Source organism: Aquarana catesbeiana, linkage group LG01 (genome assembly GCF_042186555.1).
Source record: "Aquarana catesbeiana isolate 2022-GZ linkage group LG01, ASM4218655v1, whole genome shotgun sequence".
NCBI classification, from domain to species: domain Eukaryota; kingdom Metazoa; phylum Chordata; class Amphibia; order Anura; family Ranidae; genus Aquarana; species Aquarana catesbeiana.
In genome coordinates, this window is record NC_133324.1 from 534662142 (window position 1) to 534684323 (window position 22182).

At 44.3% G+C, this 22182-nt stretch overlaps 1 protein-coding gene across 3 annotated transcripts in view; it reads right to left on the reverse strand.

The window, feature by feature from the left end:
- The window catches only part of UBXN6 (UBX domain protein 6), a 404520-nt gene that overhangs the window by 205881 nt on the left and 176457 nt on the right, over positions 1-22182 (reverse strand). For all 3 annotated transcript variants that reach the window (XM_073594809.1, XM_073594795.1, XM_073594802.1), the window contains 2 exons: positions 12323-12442; positions 12110-12207 (listed from right to left, as the gene is read on the reverse strand). In XM_073594809.1, coding sequence (XP_073450910.1) covers positions 12110-12207; positions 12323-12442 — 218 coding nt within the window. The remainder of the gene's footprint in view (positions 1-12109; positions 12208-12322; positions 12443-22182) is intronic.

The following is a 22182-nucleotide window of genomic DNA, read 5'->3' on the forward strand; positions in this document are numbered from 1 at the left end:
GTAAATTTCCGTAAATGACTAGAGACCATCTATTCTTGTCCCACTGAGTGAGTCAGGATAAATGCTACCTTATCTGGCTTCTTTACTCTCTGTAATGGCACTAGACAGGTCTGCTCCCTTCTCTTCGTTTTAATCTTAGAGCCATTAACGAACAAGATTAGGGCCAACCCTAACTTCATGACATTACCACAAAAGGGGAAACCCACAAACTAGCTGGATATGCAGATGATCTGCTACTTTTCAGAACACAACCTCAAGTCACTCTGTCTAATCTTTTAACAGATTTACAAGCCTATAGCAGTCATCCTAATTTTAAAATTAACCTTCAAAAATCTGTGGCGCTTAACATCGCTGTGTCCCAACCATTTAGTCCCTTCAGTTCCATGTTCCATTCAAGGGAGCACAAACCTGCCTAAAATAATTGTTCTCACCCTCTCCCATAGGGGTCATTTTCAGCCCTAACTTTCAGCCATTCTTGTCCCAGATCCAGAAAGACCTTGCCAGATGGTTGTCATTGCTCCTTTGCTGGTTTGGGAGAAGCAGTGTTCTTACAGAGTATGTAAACCCAATGCTTTCAATTCCTAGTATATGCCTGCTGTACCACGTAGTTGCATGAAGTGGTATACTGTTCTCTTTATATTGCTTCCTTTGTGTGAAACCCCTGGTGTTCCTGCCAGTCCTTCTGCTACTCCACTAAAAACTGACCACAATAAGCAGGAGAACACACAGTGGTCAGTTCTCCAGCTATGCTGGAAACTGAGCCTGCTCTCCTCCAAGGATCATACTTGACACCCCACTGCACAGCCTTTCATCAAGTTCAGTGTACTGCTGCTTCTCCTTCCCCAGCTCTTATGCAGCTGAGAACAGAAGAGGTGTTTTATAAAAATAAACTTTTTTTTATTTATTTTTTGTTATCTTAATACCCAAATGTTTTGCCTTTCATTTTGGTTTTAAACTGAATAGGTTGTTTTACAAGCTGAGGGTTTACAAACACTTTAAAATTAATGTCTACCTAAATTGTTGTACTTATTTCAAACTCTTCCAATTTGGATACCCAAGACATTTTTGAGACATGTGAAGAGGGAAATCAGACAATTCCTATGGGTGGGTCAACCATTTAGACTCAATCACTCCCTGTTGACATTCCCCAAAGACAGGGGTGAAATAGGCCCCAAAGACAGGGGTGGAATGAACCCTATTCTGGAGTGACTTTACAGTGATATCTTCTAAAATTGGGGTCCAGATGGAGCAGGCATTCTCAGAGATTCCCCTTGGAGGTCTCCCTTGGATGGCCCAAGACACCCCAGATCTTTATACAACCATCATATAAGCTCTAACCTTAAACTATTCAAACAAGACATACAGCCTGTCTTATCTGTCCATATGCCCTCACGTATGACCCCGGTAATTGGACACACTCAGTTTCCACTTGGGTCTCATGAAGGGATATTCCTTTCCCCTCTACACCAAAGCATGTATAGATGTCATTGTTTTAGAACAGGCAGTCATACCAAAACTTTGGTGGAACTGCAAAATATGTGTGACTTTGCTCTTTGGAAAGCCTTGCCATTTTCTCTGACAATTAGGCAGTAACCTATTTGTATGACATCTAACCTATCTGACATGTGCACCCCAAAATGTTCTCTCCAAATAGGAAAGAGATCTAAACTGCATGTTTACTAAAAAAATAAAGAATTCTACAGATGATTAATAGGACCTCCATCTCAAGCTCCATACAAAAAAATCCTTTCCACGTGGTAAAGGGGGCCCCACTATGTTACACAAACGTCTTTCCACAATGCCCTTCAGTGTGCTGGAAAGGGAAAGAGGGTTCTTTGCTCCATATATTCAGCTTTTTCCAAAATATTCAACACCTCTGGAATCGGGTGAAACAGATTATTCATAGACTAATAGATATACAGTGCCTTGCAAAAGTATTCACCCCCTTGGCTTTTTACCTATTTTGTTATATTACAGCCTTTAGTTCAATGTTTTTTTAATCTGAATTATATTTGATGGATCAGAACACAATAGTCTAAGTTGGTGAAGTAAAATTAGAAAAATATATACATAAAACTATTTTTCAGAAATAAAAAACTGATAATTGGCATGTGCGTATGTATTCACCCCCTTTGTTATGAAGCCCATAAAAAGCTCTGGTGAAACCAATTACCTGTGTGCAATCTAAGGGTCACATGATCTGTCATTACATATACACACCTTTTTGAAAGGCCCCAGAGGCTGCAACATCTAAGCAAGAGGCACCACTAACCAAACGCTGCCATGAAGACCAAGGAACTCTCCAAACAAGGGACAATGTTGTTGAGAAGTACAAGTTAGGGTTAGTTTATAAAAAAATATACAAATCTTTGCTGATCCCAAGGAGCACCATCAAATCTATCATAACCAAATGGAAAGAACATGGCACAACAGCAAACCTGCCAAGGGACGGCCGCACACCAAAACTCACGGACCGGGCAAGGAGGGCATTAATCAGAGAAGCAGCACAGAGACCTAAGGTAAACCTGAAGGAGCTGCAGAGTTCCACAGCAGAGACTGGAGTATCTGTACATAGGACGACAATGAGCGGTACGCTCCACAGAGTTGGGCTTTATGGCAGAGTGGCCAGAAGAAAGCCATTACTTTCAGCAAAAAACAAAATGGCACGTTTTGAGTTTGCGAAAAGGCATGTGGGAGACTCCCAAAATGTATGGAGGAAGGTGCGCTGGTCTGATGAGACTAAAATTGAACTTTTTGGTCATCAAAGAAAATGCTATGTCTGACGCAAACCCAACACATGACATCACACAAAGAACATCATCCCCACAGTGAAACATGGCGGTGGCAGCATCATGCTGTGGGGATGTTTTTCAGCAGTCGGGACTGGGAAACTGGTCAGAGTTGAAGGAAAGATGAATGGTGCTAAATACAGGGATATTCTTGCGCAAAAACTGGACCACTGTGTGTGATTTGAGCCTAGGACGAAGGTTCACCTTCCAGCAGGACAATGACCCCAAACACACTTACTGCTAAAGCAACACTTGAGTGGTTTAAGGGGAAACATGTAAATGTGTTGGAATGGCCTAGTCAAAGCCCAGACCTCAATCCAATAAAAAAAAAAAAAAATCTAAAGTCCTGTAAATAAGCTGCGCTAAAAGTTAAATAATAGTCCATACAGATAACATCAAAAAAGGAATTTTTGAATCCTTCCAGAGTAAAAACACCACCACCGTGCACCTATAAGCAATAGTGTCAATCCACCGTAGTAGTTGATCCTGCTTACCAGATGACAAGCATAACAGGGCAAGTGGCTTTAGCCCAGCCAAGGCCTTTTAGCTTGCTGGCGTTCCTGGTGTTCCGATGGGGGGGTAAATCTCCAGGCTCACATATGATGTCCACGTATCCCCATTTTGCAAAGGAAAACCCGGATAACTCCGAGGAAAGAAAGACTTGCCATAGTGTAAAATCCTCCAGATATTTTATTTAAAAAACAAGTAGTCACTTAAATTTAAATTTGCAAAGTTGCGTGTACGAAAAGCCGGCAGGCATACAAACAAAACGGAGCCCGTTCTCTCACTCCAAAAGCGTGGTGACGTCAGTGCGTACCCTCCCAGACGCGTTTCGTCATCATCTGACGTTGTCAATGGGGAACCCATCTGTCACACAGGCACGCCATCACTACCGCTGCACAGTCCCGCCATAAGTACCGTCACACAGGCCATCAGTAACCTGTCAGTACCATCACACAGGCCCGCCATCAGTGAGCTGTCAGTAGCACCACCAGTTCCGTCACACAGGCCCACCAAAAGTACCACCATCATGTACCAAAGAGTTTACACAGCCGAGGAGGCATATAACATGTTTACCATGTCGGATGATGAGAGCAGCGGGGAACTCTCATTATCCGATTCTGGTTCGGAATACGAGCCAGTGGAGGGTAGTGGATCGGAGTCTGAGTCAGCGGAGGAAACCGCCCCTCCTAAAAGAGTAAGGAGATCAGGACCAAGATCAGAACACCTGCCTACCACCAGCAGCGCCAGACCCCAGGAAGAGGAATTGCACATCCAGCCCAAAGAATCCAGGCCCAGTCCTACCTTCCCGATGCCCTGGCAAACCCCTTATGGTTGCCTGCCAACTCAGGATCCGCTACAATCCCCCCTTTCACTGCACAGCCAGGTGTGCAGCCCAACACTTTGAATTTTTCATATTTGGACTATTTCTATTTGTTTTTCCTGGAAGATTAGTTGCAGTACATGGTGGACCAAACAAATCTCTATGCAGAGCAATTTATTGCTTCCAACCCCAGTTTGTCCTATGCCCGTATGTTCCATTGGCGACGTCTCACACTAGACAAATTCAAATTGTTCTTGGGCCTTACTTTTAATATGTGGCTTACAAAGAAAAACAAACTACATGCCTACTGGTCCACCCACCCCATGCCCATATATTCTTCTGTTATGTCCAGGACACGGTACGATATGATTATGAGTTTCCTACATTTCAATGACAATTCGCAGTGCCCTCCCCAAGATCATCCCAACCACGACAAATTATATAAGCCTTGCGCCCTAATAAATTCTTTTACCAAACGATTTTCTGAAGTCTTTATCCCTGACCAAATTATTTGTGTAGACTAATCCCTTATCCACTTTACTGGCCGGCTGAATATCAAGCAGTATATCCCAAGTAAGTGAGCCAGGTATGGGGTGAAATTGAATAAATGATGTGACCGAGCCACTGGATACGTGTACTCATTTTGTATTTATGAGAGCAAAGACTCCCAGCTCCAGCCCCGTGAGTGCCCCACATACATAGGAACCAGTGGTAAAATTGTGTGGGACCTTGCATATCCCCTGTTCAAAAAAGGTTACCACTTATATGTAGATAATTACTACAGCAGCTTGCCCCTTTTCCGTCACCTGTATCGTGAAAAAACCCTGGCCTGCGGTACCTTCTGAAAAAATAGAAAGGGCGTCCCACAGAATTTACTATCAAAACAGCTACAAAAGGGGGAAGCCGCATTCATGAGGAATGAGAAGGTGTTGGCCATGAAGTGGCAGGACAAGAAGGATGTTCACATGATGACTACCATTCACAATGACACCTTGGTGTAGGTTCAGAGAAGACGTGGCCCCATAGTAAAGCCTGAATGTGTCCATGACTACAATCTGTATATGGGGGGGGATTTAAATGATCAGATGCTGCAACCATATTTGTCAACCTGCAAGTCCAATTATTGGTATAAAAAAGTTGCATTTCATCTGTTTCATATGGCCATGTTCAATTAATTTGTCTGCTATCAAAAATCACTCGAAAACCAACCTATCACCTACCTCAAATATATTGAAAACATTGTCACTGCCCTTATTTACCAGCAAGGACCCACCCCAGGAAGCATTTACTCTGATAGTGTGAGTCAACTTCATGAGCAACATTTTCCCTATAACATTCCCCCTGCCAAATCCAGAAGAAGATGCCAAAAGAAATGTTGTGTATGCTCAAGTAGGGGAGCTAGAAGAGATACAATTTATTATTGCCCCCAATGTCCCTCCCAACCTGGCCTGTGCATCGGTGATTGCTTCAAAAATGATCACACATCCATCAGATATTAGTTCCCCTTATTAGTAACAGAATGCCATTTCCCCATTTCAATTACCTGTGTGCATCATTTGCCTGCCACCATGTTTCTACCTTCCATGTTAACTGACCCTGGCCTGTTTACCGACAATGTCTTTGCCTGCCGTTTTAACCACGTTTCTGACTTCCATGTGCACCAACCTCAGCCTGTTTACTGACGATGCCTTTGCCTGCCGTTTTAAACACGTTTCTGACTTCCACGTGCACTGACCTCGGCCTGTTAAATCGACCATGTTTTTGCCTGCCACTTGGACTGATCTTTTGTCCTTCTACTTCAGTACACAGGGGTCTCACATATGTGAGGGGCTTCAGAATAGCTTTCTGAGTAGAGAAAATCAGTTTTTGGTTTTCTGTGTTCCCAGAACAGGGTCTGGTTGCCCAGAGGCTTCAAAGAGATTTGTGTGGGAGAAGCCTTTACCCCGTCCCCCTGGCCCTAAGCTTGATGGTCCTTCCTGCTGCCTGGACCAATACTTTGGCTGTGCTGACCATATTGCTGCCTGTAATGACCCAGGACTTTATGGACTGTGTTTATTTCTGCTGCCTGGACCAATACTTTGGCTGTGTTGACCATATCTCGGCCTGCTGCCTCTACTGATTATAGACAGTATTTCTGCCTGGACATCTCTCCCTGCTACCTGGACCAATGCTTGGCTGTGCTGACAGTATCTCTGCCTGAACTAACTATGGACAGTATTGCTGCCTGGACAATTGCTTTTGCTGTCGCTGACCACATCCCTGCCTGCTGCCTGGACCGATGCTCTCCTCTGTGGACCACTACATTACTAAAACCACAGGTAATCTTTTGTTATTTGGTATGTACATGTTATGTGTTAGAAATATGAAGGGCCTTCAAAAAAATGATCGGTAGTAATGAAATTATATGTGTAATTTATGCTCCTAGAACGGCTGGAGGTGCTATTTGGATGTTGGGCCTCTGTATGTGGCCAGGCTGTGTAAAAGTGTCACACATGTGGTATCGTTAAACTCAGGAGAAGTAGCAAAATGTATTTGGGGGGTCATTTTTGTTATGTACATGCTATGTGTTGGAAATATCTTATAAATGGACAACTTTGTGTAAAAAAAATGCGTTTTCATTTTTTCCCCATGTTTTCCGAAAACTTCTGGAAAAAAATGAACCGTTCGAAAGACTCATTATGCCTCATAGATTATACTTGGTTGTTTGCTTTCCAAAATGGGGTCATTTTGTGGGCGTTTCCATTGTCCTGGTGCTCCAGGGCCTTCAAAAGTGAGATAGATCGTCATGAAATTATATGTGTAATTTTGCTCCTAGAATGCCTGGAGGTGCTCCCCGCATGTTGGGCCTCTGTATGTAGCCAGGCTGTGTAAACGTCTCAACACATGAGGTATTGCGATACTCAGGAGGAGTAGCAGAATGTATTTTTAGGTGTGGTTGCAAGTATGCGCACAAAAAAAAAAATTGTCTTCATTTTCTAAAGAATTATGGGAAAAAAATTACAACTTCAAAAAACTCACCATGCCTTTTACTAAATACCTTGGACTGTCTACTTTCCAAAAAGGGGTCATTTGGAGGGTATTTGTACTTTCCTTGATTGTTAGTGTCTCAAGAAATGAGATAGGCCTTCAGTACATCAGGTGTGATCAGATGTGATCAATTTTCAGTGATTTGCACCCTAACTTGTAGACTCTATAAGTTTCACACAGACTAAATAATATCCACTAATTTGGGTTATTTTTACCAAAGATATGTAGCAGTAAAAAATTTTGGCCCAAATTTAGGAAGAAAAATGACTTATTTGCAAAATTTTACAATAGAAACTTAAAAAAAGTGGGGTTTTTTTTCGAAATGTTCGCTCTTTTTTCGCTTATATCGCAAAAAAGAAAAAAAAAAAAAGCGGTGATTAAATACCACCAAAAGAAAGCTCTAATTGTGAGAAAAAAAAAATGATAAAAATTTTGTTTGGATACAGTGTAGCATGACAAAGTAATTGTCATTCAAAGTGTAAGAGTACTGAAAGCTGAAAATTGGTCTGGGCGGGAAGGTGTTTAAGTGCCCTGTATTGAAGTGGTTAACAAAGTGCACATGATGGGAGCACAGTGAATAAGAAAGAATAACAATTTTGCAAAAGGTGGGTTCACTTTCTCCTCAGGCTACCTGTGACAGACCTAGCCGGGAGAGAGACTTTTGGAGGGGACGGAATGCTAGCCTCTTGCCGATCGATCATGGGCCCTGGCATTTGGGGGAACGGTGCTCTTTGTGAGCTGTATGCCTGGGGACCCTTGTGTATGCCATATGGGAAATGGTGACTTGGAGGGTATGTCTTGGATTGCTTAAAATGGGACAGTAATATTTATCCCCAATATCTCCCAGGATATATATGTAAAGACTATTATTGGTTTGTTTGATTCTGAACTCAACATGTTAATTGAGTGAGCTGATCACATTAGCCTCCAGGACTGGCTAGGAGATGAACAGTCTACTCCTAGTATAAGTGTTGATGACTAGGCTGAGGAGGGGGGAGAACACGGTTTGTATTGTTAATTGTAATTACTGTAGCTCCTGCCATTGTGAAAATGTCCTGTGGTTGTACTTATGATAATGTATAATGTACTGTGTGAAGCTCGGTGACCACAAGTCTGGGCAAAAGGTCATGTTAGTAAACTAGCTCATGTTAATTAGGTTAATTAGGTTACAGGTGTATTGTTAGTGTAATATGAGCAGGAGGCATACACCTCCTCTTTTACTGTATAAAAGAGCCTGTATTCCTGGCAATAAAGGAGATTCCTGGTTGAACTTACATACAGCCTGCCTGGTGTTTGTTCTGAGCTACACAACTGGATTAGAACGGCACATAGCTGTAGTTCTAGTCCCGGAGCATCAGATGACCGAACCATCAAATGTTGCGATCTGCAATCTGATTCTATAGCAGCAGAGGAGTGTCGGGAGAGTGGAACCGAGCGAGCAGGGGCTCGTTACATTGGTTGGCAGCGGTGGGATTTGCTCTCCAGTTACTGGGACACTCCAAACCAGCCTGCAGGAAAGCCATGCTGAAAGACTTACTTGAGAGCCGTGGAGGGAATGGTGGGATCGTGCTTCCTTGCCGTGAACACATCCAAACCATCACCTGGGTCCAGATAGCAGGAGAGGAGAGGTACAGATACCAGCCACCATGGAAGAGGAATTCAGAAGGAGGTTGCGAGAGATGCACATACAGCACAGAGGACCAGTATCAGAGCAGGTCCTGCTAGGATGGTTTGATTCTATCCGCTGCGAACTCTGGAAGGAAACGCTAGCCCGTGAGCAGCGAAACCAGGGAAAAGTTCTCCCCTCCATCCATGTAATGTACTGGTCGCAGTATGAAGTGCGAATGCTGTTATTGGGGGAACAGCCGAACCAGGAGTGGACAGCTGAGTTAAGCAGGCTGATCCGGGCAGAAATGCGGTTGGACGAGAGCTACAGAGCCCTCCAGTGGTATGTAGCCCAAGTGTGCCCGTGGACAGCGGATGACAGCCCCACGGAAGGCTTTGACTATGATGGCCTGGGATTGTTGTACTGGAGGCTGTCCAGGGACCCTGACTTTGGGAGTGATCGGGAGTGGCGTTTGGAGGAAATAATGGAGCACAGAGAGCGAAGACTGAATGTCTCGGAAGTGCACTGGGCACTGGAAGATTTGAAGTTTCTGGCCGTTCAGGAATGGGAGCTTGAGATTGCCTACAGACAGCTGCTACACTCTGTTCAGCAGCAGGGTGGGGCTCCCTTTGCCTGGGACTAACAGGAAATACCAGTTGACAGCTCTGAAATCCTGGCTGAAGAGTTGACAATGTGGCAGAGTAACAGTGTGCTTTGCCAACCTGCCCCCGCAGCTATGGAGGCGGAGGTCTTATGACGGATGCAGCAAGTGTTGACTGACCTTGATGAACCTGTTTCTGCATTGGATGATCTTGGATGGAGGAATGTGCCTGTCCAGCAGAATGCCAGAGAATCGGCAGTGGCAAATCTGGAGATCGCTATCCCCAAAGCTGAAGTGCTGACACCAGGGCAGAGCTCTGCTAACCTCTGCCCAGCACTGATAGCATCTTCTGGGTTCCAGGGACAGGAGATGGTGAACCTTTATCCCCAGACACCAGTTGCAGAGACAGGGGATTTGATAAACTTTTCTGCTGAGCAAGAACAACCTGGTGAGCCTCCAGCAGAAGAGCTGTTATTAGGGCCAAACTTCACTGTGCTCTGCCCAGCACCAACAGAAGTATCTGTGAAGTTACAAGGAACTTCCCCAGCTGAAGCGCTGGCAACTGGACAGAGGGTCCAAGATCTCTGCCCTATACCTGCGGCGGTTCCGGAGGCTCAGGGTGAGAAGGAGGTGGTCACTTCCCAGCAGCAGATCAGGATACAGGGGGAGAAGGGAGAGGAGGTGTTCGTCGTCCCTCCCCAACAGTTGGCCAGGGTGGAGGAAGTGGTCTTTCCTCCCCAGCAAAGATCCGTGCACCTGGGAGACAGTACCACAGACATATCGTCCCAACATCCAGATGAGGGAATGGAAAAGGAAGCAGCCGGCTCACCTCCCCAATGGCAGCTACACAGTTTGGGAGTGGAGGAAGCCAGCCTCCTGCCCCAACGGTTAGCTGGAGCAGAGGATGCGGAGTCCTAGCAGAAGTGCTGGCAACAGGGCAGAGTGCTACCAACCTCTGCCCAGCACCGGCAACAACTACAGAGTTCCAGGGAGGCAGGGCAGTCGGCCTCCCTCCCAAACAGGTAGCCGGAGCAGATGGTATGGAGTTTCCAGCAGAAGGGCTGGCAACAGGGCCGAGTACTGCTGGACTCTGCCCTCAACTAACAGAGGATGGATTTCCTCTGAAGGTGGATGGGACTTCAGTCTCCACCTGTATACCCCAGGGATGCTGGGCAGTCGGCCCAGATCCCCAACAGCATGACGGAGTGAGCCCAGACACCCTGTCTTCTCCCCAGCGGCAGAAAGGACTCCAGGGAGAAGGGCCAGTCCAGGCCTCCCCCCAGCGGCAGATATGTTCTCTGAGAAAGGCAGAGGTTGGCTGGGTGAGTAATGCTTTGTTTGGAACAATTTGTTTGGGGTACTATGTGTGTACAGGCATTAGAGGACTGGAACTACTGACTAACTTCGGAGTCAACCCGTCTGGGGTCTCCTCCTGTGTTAGTCTCCTGCCGAAAGGGGAGAAATGTGACAGACCTAGCCGGGATAGAGACTTTTGGAGGGGACTGAATGCTAGCCTCTTGCTGATCGTCGTGGGCCCTGGCATTTGGGGGAACGGTGCTCTTTGTGAGCTGTATGCCTGGGGACCCTTGAGGTGGTATTACTGTGGATTCGGGTCCTGGTCCCCCAGGACACACAGACTCTGGGGACCCTGTGTATGCATATGGGTGACTTGGAGGGAATGTCTTGGATTGCTTAAAATGGGACAGTAATATTTATCCCCAATATCTCCCAGGATATATATGTAAAGACTATTATTGGTTTGTTTGATTCTGAACTCAACATGTTAATTGAGTCAGCTGATCACATTAGCCTCCAGGACTGGCTAGGAGACGAACAGTCTACTCCTAGTATAAGTGTTGATGACTAGGCTGAGGAGGGGGGAGAACACTGTTTGTATTGTTAATTGTAATTAGCTCCTGCTATTGTGAAAATGTCCTGTGGTTGTACTTATGATAATGTATAATGTACTGTGTGAGGCTCGGTGACCACAAGTCTGGGCAAAAGGTCATGTTAGTAAACTAGCTCATGTTAATTAGGTTAATTAGTTTACAGGTGTATTGTTAGTGTAATATGAGCAGGAGGTATACACCTCCTCTTTTACTGTATAAAAGAGCCTGTATTCCTGGCAATAAAGGAGATTCCTGGTTGAACTTACATACAGCCTGCCTGGTGTTTGTTCTGAGCTACACAACTGGATTAGAATGGCACATAGCTGTAGTTCTAGTCCCGGAGCATCGGATGACCGAACCATCAGATTTTGCAATCTGATTCTATAGCAGCAGAGGAGTGTCGGGAGAGTGGAACCGAGCGAGCAGGGGTTCGTTACACTACCATATTCAACTGCAGACCTTTTGTTAGGTAATATCCAATTTGGGGAACCGTGAACAACATTCCTGCTCCCTAATCCCTTTTCCTAGACTTTTCCTTCCACACCCTTCCTCCAGAACCCCATCCCCACATTTTTTTCTCTTTAGATTTTGCTTTCTTTTCTTCTTTTTGTTATATACCTCTTCTAAGCCAGTATGTTATGTTGAAAAGTGACATACTATGTCGGGAATAAGCCATCTTCAGCTATTATTATGGTCCTATTTGCTTCAAACTTCTTGACCTGTCTTTTGCTGATTACTCAACACACAAAAAAATGAATGTTCTTGCCCTGGAAACTGTGTATAAATAAACATTACATAAACATATAAAACAAAGGGAATTATACAATACCAATAATATTATATTTTCAAAGAAATACCAGAATGCTCATTTACTTTGTTATAGTCTCAATGCCCAATTTCACTTTGGCTTGATCCTTATTAAGTGTGTAAATCTTCATAATTGATGCAGTAATTGGATCAGTATGTGACAGCTAAGAGAAATCAGGACAAAACATGAAAAGCAGGGCAGTACATCTGGATAAAGCATGAAAACAAGCTATTTAAATTGTTCTGCCTAAAATGTAAATGCATTATGCCTGCACTTACCAACTCTATGGATTTCCTCATGTGCGATTCTTTCTCCTCTTTTCTTAGGATCTCTCCAGTTAGTGGGCATCTGAACAGAATATTGCACACAGTAGATTCCTTTTCAGGTGCAAACATATTCTGTCAAAAAAACAAAACAAAACAAACAAAAAAAAAAACATGTACATATTTTTCTGGACATTAACCACCTCAACACAAGGCACTTATACCCCCTTCCTGCCCAAGCCATTTTTCATCTTTCAGTGCTGTTGCACTTTGAATGACAATTGTGCGGTCATGCTACACTGTAACCATGTGAAATTGTTATCATTTTCTTCACACAAATAGAGCTTTCTTATGGTGGTATTTAATTACTCCTGGGTTTTTTAATTTTCTCCTAAAAAAAAAACCATATTTTTGAAAAAAAAAAGTTTTTTTAGTTTCTGTCAGTAAATTTTGTCAATACATAATTTTTCTCCTTCACTGATGGGCGCTGATGAGGCAGCACTCATGAGCACTGATTAGGTGGCACTGATGAGACACAAATATGCTGCACTTATGGGCACTGATATGTGGCACTGATTGGCGGCACTGATGGGCATTGATGAGCAGCAGTGATAACCTGCACTGACTGGCATAACTGATGGCCACTGATTGCTGGCACTTGTGGGCACTGATTGCTAGCAGTGGCAGTGCTGGACCTGGGGGCACTTAACTGTAATCAGGGCACTGATGATCAGTGCCCCGATTACATCCCTAGATGTCCTCTGTGAGGAGATGCCGCTGATCGGCTCTCCTCTCCTCACACTCTGTCAGTGTGAGGCGAGGAGCGCCGATTACCGGCATCTCCGTGTTTACATGTGACTGGCTGTGACTGGACACAACCAATCACATGGTTAAAGAGCCGTGGCTCTTTACACAGATCGGGGTCGCGCCGTGTCCTAGTAACACGCGAGAGCGTTCGTTCTGGGAGGCCGTCATATGACGTCCACCCAGAACGAAAGCCGCACCGCGGCTTAATGTGGCTTAACGTTAAAAAAAAAAAAAAAAAAAAAGGGGGAGCATAGATGTTAAACTTCCCCCAAACTTGACACAATACAAGACTCTGTCTATGCCAACATGCTATGAACATTTCAGATCATTTGGTACATTACATCAAAAGTTATTCACTTTAAGCTATATTTTATAATCCTAAAACATTTAACCACTTCAGCCCCGTTGTTCAAACCACACATGTGAGGTATCACCTATGGAAATTTTTAAGTGTCAAAGTTGGTCGCTATTCCATGAGCGGGCGCAATGTTGAAGCATGACATGTTGGGTATCAATTTACTCAGAGTAACATTAGCTTTCACAATATTAAAAAAAAATAATTGGGCTAACTTTACTGTTTTTCTTATTTTTTTAATTTAAAAATGTGTATTTTTTTCTCCCAAAAAATGAGTTTGTAAGACCGCTGCGCAAATAAGGCCCCATGCACATGCGACGCTGTTAAACGCGCGTTCAGAGGCAGTTGGACACTTTTTTCAACTGCCCCTGGACTCATTCAATGTTATCCTATGTGTCCATGTACACAGTCTCGTTTTTGGCGTTTTTAGGCAGTTGCATTTAACCTCGTTTTGTCAGAAGCAAAAAATGGGTTCAGATGCAAAAGTTTTCCACGTTTCAGACGGCAAACGCGGCTAAATGCTGGTACCGTGTTTAGCCGCGTTTGCATTTTATAAGCGTTTTTAAAGGTGCCCTATTTTTTTTACATTAAAAATCTCAAAAATTATGGCAGATGATGAAAAACCATTAAAAAAATATTTTAAACAATTGTAATTGCTTGCAATGATTTATAGACCATTTATATACCCTAATGAGCCCATGATCCAATTTTGGAATTTGACCCATATGTTGTTAGATTTGAACAAGCAACTTGTGGCAGGTGATGTGGCAAGTGGACAATCCACAACTTGTGGCAGGTGACGTGGCAAATGACAATCCAACTTGTGACAGGTGACGTGGCAAATGACAATCCAACTTGTGGTAGGTGACGTGGCAAGTGGACAATCCACAACTTGTGCCAGGTGACGTGGCAAGTGGACAATCCACAACTTGTGCCAGGTGACGTGGCAAGTGGACAATCCACAACTTGTGCCAGGTGATGTGGCAAGTGGACAATCCACAACTTGTGGCAAGTGATGTGGCATGTGGACAATCCACAACTTGTGGTAGGTGACGTGGCATGTGGACAATCCACAACTTCTGGCAGGTGACGTGGCAAGTGGACAATCCACAACTTGTGCCAGGTAACGTGGCAAGTGGACAATCCACAACTTGTGGCAAGTGACAATCCACAACTTGTGGCAGATGACGTGGCAAGTGGACAATCCACAACTTGTGGCAGATGACGTGGCAAATGAGAATCCACAACTTGTGGCAGATGACGTGGCAAATGACAATCCACAACTTGTGGCAGGTGACATGGCAAGTGACATACTAAATACAAGTACACTGCTGCTCTCTCAGCTGCTGCTACTCACTCTGGTCTACTCAAAATGGCTGAAAGAGTTAAATAATACTGTTTTTTTGAGCTTGGGGAGGGTCTTGATGTTATCTTAACTAAACGCTTCTAGACGCAAATGCGGTAAAATGCCGCTAAATGCGGCATGCAAGCGTGGCAAAACGGCGTTTCTAGACACCGGTTTCAGCTTTTAAAAACACACTTTCAGCAGAGTTTGCGCCGGCGTCTTGGGTGCATGGGGCCTAAGGTGTGACAAAATATTGCAACGAGCGCCATTTTATTCTCCAGGGTGTCTGAAAAAAAATGTTTGGGGTTCTAAGTAATTTTCTTGCAAAAAAAAAAAAAAAGATTTTAACTTGTAAACACCAAGTGTAAAAAAATAGGCTTGGTCCTTAAGTGGTTAAAGCACGTTATGCAGAACAGTGCTTTTGTTGTGTAATTTGGCCCCCTGTATCACATGGCTGACATTCCTGGTTCTTAATTCTAATCAATTTCCTTGAAACTTTGCACAGCCTAAGTTACCAAACCTGTCCTAGAAGTTTCATGGATTTTGGTCTTCCATAAAGCAAACTATGGATATTAAGCTTGTTTTTTTGGGGAGCTTAGTGTACCACGATGTGCCTAAACCTTAATCAATTGCCTTGAGCATTAAGCTTGTTTTTTGGAAAGCCGAATGTGGTTCAATGTATAAAAAAAAAGAGCTTAGGCTTCCAGTTCCGGCGCCGCATGAGGAGGACGTGAGCAGAGCCAGCTCCCGCTGAACTCCTACATCTTTGGCAATAAGCCTGCCTAGCTTTGGGGTGCCTCCCCCCGTCTCCGCTACCTTGCGGGGGCCCCATGGATAGATTTGTGGTGTGATCACATCCCTGCTCGGTCTCCTCCACACTGCAGCCAGCGAGTGACACAGCCACGGACTCAGCCAATATGGCGGCCGCACAGCACATGTCTGACACACTGCAGCATTCAGCGGTGCCTGTCACGGCTGGGATGGACCCCACGTCCCCCGCTGGGATAGCACAGGCTGTGGTCTCCCTCCTTGCCCCCACACTAGCAGCCACTATAGATGCTGCAGTACAAAGGGGACTGGAACAACTGCATATTGAGCTCCAGAAACAAGCTCAAAGGATCCCTGATACAGAGAAGCAGATCTCTGCACTAGAAGATGAGGTCAGGGCTAACACAGCTGCACTTGCCCGCATAACAACCTCTAACAGAGACGTCTGGGAAAAATTAGACGACCTTGAGAATCGTTCACAAAGTAATAATATGCACATTATAGGTCTGCCAGAATCAGTCTCCAATACCCAGCTTACAGACCTCTGCGCTAAAATCATTCTGGAAAAATTAGGCCTTTGCATCCCCTGCACCGTCGAACGGGCTCATCGCATTGGCCAACATGCAGAAAATCGCACAAAACCACGTCCTGTCATTGTCAGATACCTCAACTATGCTGATAAAAATGCCGATCATGCAGAAATTCTGCCGCTCACGCTCTCTAAACATTGATGGCACAGAACTACTGGTCTTCGCAGATTACTCAGTAGAAGTGATGACAAAGCGCAAGGCTTTCATGGCGACTCGCACGACGCTATACAGCAATCAAGTTAAATTTACCCTCACCCATCTGGCAGTCCTTCACATCCAATCCCACACTGAAGAACACCTTACTTTCACCTCACCGGATGGCGCGGAGCACTACATCAACAATTCTTCTAGAATGGAAATGGAGCACACCAACTCGGCTGTTGGCTCTTCTCCAAAATCTGCTATTGCTTCCTCCACCGCACCTAGTCACCATCACAGCCCGAACAAGCCTCCCTACAAGCGTAGTCGCTTTGCTCCCGGGATGACCGCACTGGAGTTCGCTGAACAGCCCCTGGGACTTCTACGCCACTGGAGATATGCAGGAGATATGGGTAACTCTGCCCCTTTGTCTCCCCCATCCCCCCCCCCCAAGAACTCCCTACATTTTAGGGAATATACTGTTACATGTTTTAATTTTTTTTTTTAGATTATTTTTTTTAGGTTATTTGCTCTTATCTGTCACTTGCTCAGTTGAACTATAACTATGGTTTAAAGCATAATATATATTTTGCTACCTCTTAAGCTTATGTTACATGACCAGCTTCTTGCTCCCTCTATAGGTTAAACCTTGGATCGTACTCTCGATCCTCTGGGCCTGTCTCGTGACCCAGCTTTAAATGGGCCCCCCTTCCCCTCCTCCCTCTTTTTACCCTCCCCGCCTCCCTTTACTCCCCCCCCCTTTTTTTTCCTCTCCCCTCCCCCCGAAGCTCCATCTTCACCTCTAGGGGTGGAGCAAGCGCTTGGCACAAGATCCACTTGTACATCTGTCCTCATGTGGAAAAAAGTGAAGTTAGCAGTTTATATTTGGTGGCTTTTCCAACTGATTTTTTGTTATTTGTTTTTGATGTTTTTCTCTTATTCTTTCTGCTTTGATTATCTATTGACTGTATTTACCCACCCCGTAACTACATCATACGTGACATACGATTTTTTGGTGAAATTCAGACGGAAGTCTAAATACAACAGGAGGCACAGTGTTCGGCCTCTGCCTAAGTATTCTCCTTTACTCCTCATATGGCCCCTCAGACAGATGGGAAACACCTAAAAATTGTATCCTGGAACGTTAAAGGGCTTCGTTCCCCAAACAAGTGCATGTCCGTCCTTAGACACTTGAAGTGTCTGCGGACGGATGTAGCACTCCTCCAAGAGACTCACCCATCTACAGATGATATGAACCGTCTTCATAAACTATGGGTAGGTGAGGTATACTGCTCCCCAGCAATTGGTCGCAAAGCTGGAGTGGTTGTACTGCTTCATAGACATCTGAGACATACTATTAGAGATGTATACGGACCAATTCGATTGGCCGCAAAATGACACTACATAGGACCATAGGTACTAAAGATATAGCTATCACTAACATACAGGGGGGACGGAAAGTATTCAGACCCCCTTAAATGTTTCACTCTTTGTTATATTGCAGCCATTTGCTAAAATCATTTAAGTTCATTTTTTTTCCTCATTAACCACTTTAAGACCAGCCTCGTTTTGGAACTTAGGTGTTTACATGTTTGAAACAGGTTTTTCTGCTAGAAAATTACTTAGAACCCCCAAACATTATATATGGTTTTTCTTCTAACACCCTAGAGAATAGAATGGCGGTCATTGCAATACTTTTTTTTGCACCGTATTTGCGCAGCGGTCTTATAAGCGCACTTTTTTTGGAAAAAATTCACTTTTTTGAATAAAAAAATAAAACAACAGTAAAGTTATCCCAATTTTTTTTTATATTGTGAAATATAATGTTATGCCAAGTAAATTGATACCCAACAAGGTATGCTTGAAAATGCTTGAAAATTGCGCCCGCTCGTGGAATAGCTTCAAACTTTTACCCTCAAAAATCTCCATAGGCGACGTTTAAAAAATTCTACAGGTTGCATATTTTGCGCTACAGAGGAGGTCTAGGGCTAGAATTATTGCTCTTGCTCTACCGGTCGCGGTGATAGCTCACATGTGTGGTTTGACCACCGTTTTCATATGCGGGCGCTACTCGCGTATGCATTCGCTTCTGCACGCGATCTCGTCGGGACAGGGGGGTTTTAAATTTTTTTTTTTTATTTTCATTATTTATTTTACAATATTTTATTTATTTTTACACTGTTTAAAAAAAAATAAATAAATTGTGTCACTTTTATTTCTATTACAAGGAATGTAAACATCCCTTGTAATAGAAAAAAGCATAGCAGGACCTCTTAAATATGAGATCTGGGGTCAAAAAGACCTCAGATCTCATATTTACACTAAAATGCAATAAAAAAAAAAAAAAAGTCATTTAGAAAAATGACATTTGAAAAAATATGCCTTTAAGAGGCGTGGACGGAAGTGACGTTTTGACGTCGCTTCCGCCCAGCAGTGTCATGGAGACGAGTGAGCGCCATCTTGGCCTCACTCGTCTCCAGACACACAACGGCACAGGACGCGATCGCCGCGATCCGGTGCCCTCCGCCGCTTACTGGAGCCGTCGGTAGCGGCGGAGGGCACCGGATCGCGGCGGGAGGGGGGGGGGCCCTCTCCCGCCACTGATAAAAGTGATCTTGCGGCGAATCCGCCGCAGGGACCACTTTTATCTGAAAGCCGGCCGCCGCACGAAAACGGGGATACCGGGGTTATGGCAGCTAGCTGCTGCCATAACAACGATATACCCCTTCAAACTTAGGACGTACATACGTGCGGCGGTCGGGAAGTGGTTAATATACACACAGCAAACTGAAATATCACATGGTCTTAAGCATTCAGACCATTTGCTCAGTATTTAGGAGAAGCATCCTTTTGATCTAATACAGCCATGAGTCTTTTTGGGAAAGATGCAACAAGTTTTTTAGACCTGGATTTAGACCTCTGCCATTCCTCCTTGCAGATCCTCTCCATTTCTGTCAGGTTGGATGGTAAACCTTGGTGGACAGCCATTTTTAGGTCTCTCCAGAGATGCTCAATTGGGTTTAAGTCAGGAATCTGGCTGGGCCATTCAAGAATAGTCACGGAGTTACATAGTAGTTACATAGTTAGTAAGGTTGAATAAAGACACCAGTCCATCCAGTTCAACCTGAGTGAGTGTGGGTGCATGTCTACAATTGTCCCTAACCCTGTACATCGCACACTCACATCAGTCCCTACCCTCAATCCAAGGTCCCCATTCATATACTAGGGCCAATTTTGGACAGAAGCCAATTAACCTACCAGCATGTCTTTGGAGTGTGGGAGGAAACCGGAGTACCTGGTGGAAACCCATGCAGGCACAGGGAGAACATGCAAACTCCAGGCAGGTAGTGTCGTGGTTGGGATTCGAACCAGCGACTCTTTTTACTGCTAGACGAGAGTGCTACCCACTACACCACTGTGCTGCCACGCCTTCATTATTTTAGCTGTGTGCTTAGAGTCATTGTCTTGTTGGAAGGTAAACCTTCGGCCCAGTCTGAGGTCCCGAGCACTCTGGAGAAGGTTTTCGTCCAGGCTATCCCTGTACTTGGCCGCATTCATCTTTCCCTCGATTGCAACCAGTCGTCCTGTCCCTGCACCTGAAAAACACCCCCGCAGCATGATGCTGCCACCACCATGCTTCACTGTTGGGACTGTATTGGACAGGTGATGAGCAGTGCCTGGTTTTCTCCACACATACCGCTTAGAATTAAGGCCAAAAAGTTCTATCTTGGTCTCATCAGACCAAAAAATCTTATTTCTCACCATGTTGGAGTCCTTCAGGTGTTTTTTTAGCAAACTCCATGCGGGCTTTCATGTGTCTTGCATTGAGGAGAGGCTTCCGTCGGGCCACTCTGCCATAAAGCCCCGACTGGTGGAGGGCTGCAGTGATGGTTGACTTTCTACAACTTTCTCCCATCTCCCGACTACATCTCTGAAGCTCAGCCACAGTGATCTTTGGGTTCTTCTTTACCTCTCTCACCAAGGCTCTTCTTCCCCGATAGCTTAGTTTGGCCGGACGGCCAGCTCTAGGAAGGGTTCTTTTCATCCCAAAGGTCTTCCATTTAAGGATTATGGAGGCCACTGTGCTCTTAGGAACCTTAAGTGCAGCAGAAATTTTTCTGTAACCTTGGCCAGATCTGTGCCTTGCCACAATTCTGTTTCTGAGCTCTTCAGGCAGTTCCTTTGAACTCATGATTCTCATTTGCTCTGACATGCACTGTGAGCTGTAAGGTCCTATATAGACAGGTGTGTGGCTTTCCTAATCAAGTCCAATCAGTATAATCAAACACAGCTGGACTCAAATGAAGAAAGGTAATTTATGCGGCGATTTCCAAGTACAAGTAGAGCTAGGCTTGTCAAGCAATAAATTATTACGGAGATTCATAAAAGAAAATCCAAATAATAATTGTTTATTATTAATATTACATAATAATTGTGTAACTAAAGGTTATAGTGAGCCATTGTTACATCAATGAAATGAATCATAAAGGTTTTTAAAAGAATACGTTTTAATCCAGAAGGGAAAAAAACAAAAAAACGGGGGGGGGGTAAAATTCCCCCAAAAAATAAATGATGGTTCTATGCTCGACAAGGCACAAGAAAGATATGTGAACACTGTATCCTATGTGAAAGTGCAAAAAAGTGCATTAATAAATCATGATAAGCTAATAAATAATTGTAAAAAATTCCTCAAAATACATGATGAATGATAAATCACTGCTCAAACAAGGCACAAAAAGGATAAGTAAATACTTAATCATAGGTAAAAGTGCAAAGTGCAAAACGGTGCATTCATAATATTAAACTAATAAATCATTGTGGATACAGATATAATCTGTGCAAACATCTGGTAAATAAATGAATATGTGACATGCAGACGTCTCACAAGGTGCATAAATAATAAGTAACAAGAGGATTTTTAGCAGCGATAAGTGAACAAACTAAGAATAATGTCCAAGACACCAGAAAACAATCTTGAATAAAAAGCACACAGAATCTTCAATAAATATAGCCCATATATGACCCAATCCAAATCGTGCCAGTCCCAATTGAAAAGTTAGTGAAGGAATAGCTGATCACAAAGTGCCCAGTGCCGACAATCAATCATAAGTGTGTGTGGAAGTGTAGTTTCCCCAGCCTCTCACCTTGAGGCTGAATGACAACAGCCCAGCAAACAATCAAAGGTGATTTCAACAGCCTCATGATCCCTTCAATGCTGGTTCCCCCAAGGATCTCCTACCATGGACCGTCCTCCGCTCTCAGGTCGCTCAATCAGTCAGCCCAGCCATATAAAATACAGGGGGAGAACTCCATAGTGTAGTAGTTAAAACATAAGGTTTTTATTCTAAGTATTGCACTTACATGTAACAAGCTAAAACAAACGCCAGCACACAGAATACTGCTACCCGATCTGGCCGTGATCGGGTAGCAGTATTCTGTGTGCTGGCGTTTGTTTTTATATGGCTGGGCTGACTGATTGAGCGACCTGAGAGCGGAGGGCGGTCCATGGTAGGAGATCCCTGGGGGCGCATGGCGCTTTCCTTCCTATCTGGTGGATAATGAAGATTTTTGTCATACGCTATATACAGCATAGGCGGAATATACCTCGACAAACGGAGCGCACATTACAGATCCAAACCTTTTCTGGGAAGCAGGTAAAGCATTTATGAGGGGAAAAATTATTTCATACATCACCCAATTTAAGAAACACTCTCGGCAACAATACATACAAGCTAACAAGGCTTTGCGTTTAGCACACGAGCGTCTCACATTACACCGCACTCCCAATCACTTACAAACCTGGCAACAGGCTAAACACAGTTTTGACATGTGGGAGGAACAGCAAGAAGCAGGTTCGTCAACAAGGCAGGAA